Source organism: Bison bison, unplaced genomic scaffold (genome assembly GCF_000754665.1).
Source record: "Bison bison bison isolate TAMUID 2011002044 unplaced genomic scaffold, Bison_UMD1.0 scf7180017864365, whole genome shotgun sequence".
NCBI classification, from domain to species: domain Eukaryota; kingdom Metazoa; phylum Chordata; class Mammalia; order Artiodactyla; family Bovidae; genus Bison; species Bison bison.
In genome coordinates, this window is record NW_011494937.1 from 977,377 (window position 1) to 981,603 (window position 4,227).

At 57.6% G+C, this 4,227-nt stretch overlaps 2 protein-coding genes across 5 annotated transcripts in view; one reads left to right on the plus strand and one right to left on the minus strand.

Moving 5' to 3' along the window:
- The window catches only part of DDX39A (DEAD (Asp-Glu-Ala-Asp) box polypeptide 39A), an 8,803-nt gene extending 5,072 nt beyond the window's left edge, over positions 1-3,731 (plus strand). The window contains exons 4-11 of one of the 4 annotated variants that reach the window (XM_010855437.1): positions 858-950; positions 1,314-1,497; positions 2,173-2,291; positions 2,621-2,752; positions 2,848-2,957; positions 3,058-3,202; positions 3,314-3,461; positions 3,577-3,731. In XM_010855437.1, coding sequence (XP_010853739.1) covers positions 858-950; positions 1,314-1,497; positions 2,173-2,291; positions 2,621-2,752; positions 2,848-2,957; positions 3,058-3,202; positions 3,314-3,461; positions 3,577-3,593 — 948 coding nt within the window. In that variant the 3' untranslated portion in view covers positions 3,594-3,731. Of the gene's footprint in view, positions 1-857; positions 951-1,313; positions 1,498-2,172; positions 2,292-2,620; positions 2,753-2,847; positions 2,958-3,057 lie in introns of all 4 variants that reach the window. The other 3 variants (XM_010855435.1, XM_010855436.1, XM_010855434.1) reach the window with 3 other exon arrangements.
- Positions 3,732-3,830: 99 nt separating this feature from the next.
- The window catches only part of CD97 (CD97 molecule), an 18,222-nt gene continuing 17,825 nt past the window's right edge, over positions 3,831-4,227 (minus strand). The window contains exon 22 of the mRNA XM_010855432.1: positions 3,831-4,221. The gene's annotated coding sequence lies outside the window, so the exon portion shown is untranslated. The remainder of the gene's footprint in view (positions 4,222-4,227) is intronic.

Here is a 4,227-nt window from a genome sequence, read left to right on the forward strand (position 1 = left end):
CCATTCTGACCACCCGGCAAGATGGCTGTTATTTCCAATGTGCTTTTCTGGATTGTTCACATATAGGAAGGTGGTCTTTTTTTTTTTTTTTTTTTTTAGGAAGTGGTCTTACACCGAACACGGTTTTGTTACTGCTTTTATTGCCGACAGAACACAATTGTCTTCTCATGCCTTGAATGTTGTAGTTCACTACTTTGAGGGGATAATTGCGGTCCTTGCAGGTGTTCTGTTCTTGACATGCTGGGGCACACCTCCCTGGGTGGTGTGTGGGTGCATGAGCCCTTGTTACTGACCTTAGGATGGGTGGTCTCGGAGGGAAGGTTTCATGGGAGGCCATGGTGTGGTCTCAGTCCTTGGCATTGTGGGCCAGGAAGGTGTGGTAGCCTTCCCCTGGTGGTCATAGGCCAGCCAGAGGGCAGGCTCGGGAAGCTGTTAGCATGGAGGGTGTCACCAGCGAGGGGTCTCCCTGGCCTAGGGGGACACACCTGAGTAGCTATAAGGAGACGTAGGGAGGGCTTTCCTGGTGACTGCAGTGCAGGAGATGCAGGTTGAGTCCCTGGGTTAGGAAGATCCCTTAGAGGAGGAAATGGCAACCATGGACAGAGGAGCCTGATGGGCTACAGTCCATTGGGTCAAAGAGTCAGACATGACTGAGGGACTAAACAAAAACAACAGTAAGCCTTATTACCTGCTAGGGAAAAAATAAGAATATACAGGGAGTGAGCAGCAGCTGATAGACTGGGAGAAGCTGGGGCCATGTGGACTGGACCTTCCAGGGGACCAGCACCAGGGTGGGCTCTGGCCAGGGGAGGACTTCGGACATTGCCTTAAGGGTCTGTGCCCCACCTGCCCCACAGGTGACAGTCCTAGTGATGTGCCACACTCGAGAGCTGGCCTTCCAGATCAGCAAGGAGTATGAGCGCTTCTCCAAATACATGCCCAGCGTCAAGGTGAGTCCCCAGACCGAGTGGGGCATCACGTGACCCTCTGTAGCCTTGCTGGCCGTGGTGCTGGCCCAGCCGGCATTAACCAGGCTTGGCTGCAGTGGCTGCCTTTGAGGTCTGTGGTGGTTTACGCTCCTTAAAAGCCTGATGAATTATGAATGGCCCCCAGAGGCCTGTGCCAGTCTCAGTCCTGGGGCTGCTTTTCAGTGGAGCTGGGGCCAGGCTCTGAGGCCTCTCCTGTCCCCAGGCACCAGGTCTGGCGTGTCGGTGGGGGCTTTGCAGGGTCATGAACTGAGTGGCCGCAGTCACTGGAGTTGGGTGTGAGCTTTTGGCCACCAGATGGTTGACGGCAGCTTTCTGCCCACATAGGTGTCTGTGTTCTTTGGGGGCCTGTCCATCAAGAAAGATGAGGAGGTGTTGAAGAGAAACTGTCCCCACGTGGTGGTGGGGACACCGGGCCGGATCCTGGCACTTGTGCGCAATAGGAGCCTCAACCTGAGGAATGTGAAGCACTTCGTGTTGGATGAGTGCGACAAGATGCTGGAGCAGCTGGGTGAGTGTCTGCGCCGGGTCTGCGGGCTGTGGAGGCCCCTCGCAGCATCCCCCAGACTTCAGAGCCAGGCCCTGACAGGACAGGCCAGAGGTTTCCCCAGAGTGGGGTCGTGTGGGTGGCCAGCAGTCAGGTCTCCTGGAAACAGATTTGCAGGCAAATCCTGGCATTTGGCAGAGTGAACTGCGGCTTCAGAGCTAGATCTTGGAGTGGGACCACATGGCCCAAGATAAGCCGTGTCTGGGCACATGTCCATGTTAGCCGAGGACTGTGGCCTTGCCACCTGCTGGTTTAGCTCTAGGCCCCCGCCTGCGCTCAGGGAGCCCTGACAGGGCTGGTGGGAACTGGGGCTTGTGCCTGGGAAGCGGCTGCAGCTCTCACTCCAGCAGCTATCTCTGCCTCAGGCTCCCCACCCTGAAGCGTGGCTGGAGGTGCGCTGGCACGGCTGCTCCGCTCTGGCAGCGTGTAAGTGGATTGCCGCTCCTCCCGCGCCTGTGCTTATTACCCTAAGTCCGGGCCCTCAGGCACCTGGGGCTCCCCCCCTCCGGCCGGCCAGTCTGCACTCACACCGCCCTTGTCATGGGGCCAGCGGCTCCCTGGCACAGGTTGGGAGGGACTGGATCCAGTCTTGGGTGGGGGTCATGGTCTGGCAGGCGCTCACGCCCCATTTCTTGCCAGATATGCGGCGGGACGTGCAGGAAATCTTCCGCCTGACCCCCCACGAGAAGCAGTGCATGATGTTCAGCGCCACCTTGAGCAAGGAGATCCGACCTGTGTGCAGGAAGTTCATGCAAGATGTGAGTAATGGCGGAGAGCTCAGCGCGGTAGCTTCAGCCTCCGAGGGTGCAGGCTCTTGCCGCTCCCCAACATCCACGCTGCCCTCATGGCACAAGCATGCTGGAAGGCCGGCGGAGCCTCTTCCTCTCTTGTCAAACTGGGAGCTGAGAGCTTGGTCTACACCTGAACCGGGCCGGACCTTAGATCCAGCTATTGGGAGACAAGTATTGGGGGTACAGAGGCCTCTTTGAAGTATTGCAGCCACGGAGTCACTTTTGGAAGGTTCTGGGCAGGCAGAAGGCCCAGAAGTAAGCCCCGCCTGGCTCTTCCTGCTCTCCTCCCTGCACAGCCCATGGAGGTGTTTGTGGACGACGAGACCAAGCTCACACTGCACGGGCTACAGCAGTACTATGTGAAACTCAAGGACAGTGAGAAGAACCGCAAGCTCTTCGACCTCCTGGATGTGTTGGAGTTTAACCAGGTGATGCTTCTGCACTCCCGTGGCCTGTGCTGGGGTTCCCCGCCTCGGGGAGGGACTCTGGCCCTGACCCAGGTCTGCCCCTCCCTCCCTCGCAGGTTGTGATCTTTGTGAAGTCAGTGCAGCGCTGCATGGCCTTGGCCCAGCTCCTGGTAGAACAGAACTTCCCAGCTATTGCCATCCACAGGGGCATGGCCCAGGAAGAGCGGTGAGTGTGGGCCGCCCTCAGCCCCTGGCAGGCCCCGTGAAGGGGATGCCACCCAGGGTCCCCCTATCTGATGGCCACCCCTTGTTCTTCTCGCACCTAGCCTGTCGCGCTATCAGCAGTTCAAGGACTTCCAGCGGCGGATCCTTGTGGCCACCAATCTGTTCGGCCGAGGCATGGACATTGAGCGCGTCAACATCGTCTTCAATTATGACATGCCTGAGGACTCGGACACTTACCTCCACCGTGTGAGTGGCCCACGGGGGTGTCCCTTCCCCTCCTGCCCCTTTCTCAGGGTTGGTGTTGGATGGGGACCTCTGTCTGTTCTCAGCCTGACCCTTGCTCCTGTCTCCCTGCAGGTGGCCCGTGCGGGTCGCTTCGGTACCAAAGGCCTGGCCGTTACTTTCGTGTCTGACGAGAACGATGCCAAAATCCTCAATGATGTCCAGGACCGGTTTGAAGTGAATGTGGCAGAGCTTCCAGAAGAAATTGACATCTCCACATACAGTAAGTGGCTCAGACAGGGCTGGGGTGCCGGGGGAGGTGGGGGACAGTGGTGGGGCCTTCTGTCCCCACGCCCCCTCCTCACTGGCTTCCCCCGTCCCCCGTGTGTGTCTTACAGTTGAGCAGAGCCGGTAACCGCATGCCCTGACGACCAGAGCCACTCTACTTCCCACGTGCTGCTTCAAGTCCTCTTTCTAGGCGACACTGGGCCTTTCATTTTACTGTTTAAAAGCTGTAGATTTGTGCAAGAATAAGTTTGTATTATGGAAGTCTGGCTCCCACAGTGTCTATTTCTGTCAGCTCACTGCATTTCATGGACACCAGCGGCCCATGGCCTGGTCAGTGAGCCTCTGGCCAGCAAGACATGCCACCTTCTGTGTCAACATGAGATTTAATTCTTGAAGTGTCAACACTGAAAGGTTTATACAGATTTTAAAAAAACAGGCAATGTCCACAGCCTTCACATCGTTTGAACCCTCTGCCCTGGGGCAGATGGGCCTTAGTACCACGAGCTTTCTTTGGCAAGGAGCTGAGAAGGGCCCTGCCCCTCTCCCACCCAGCCTCAGTCTTAGCTTAACCTAAAAGCAAAGTCTCAGCACCTTGGCCTCTTGTTCTGTAGCAAAGACAGATGACGGGAAAGGGCCAGGCTGGGCACGAGTCCTCATTCTGTCCCGGCCTGGTGTACTTGAGGGGGCTGCCCCTACCCTGGGTGCTGACTGGGGTGGAGCTGAGAGGCAGCAGGAAGTAGGTCCGACCCTCCACCCTTGCT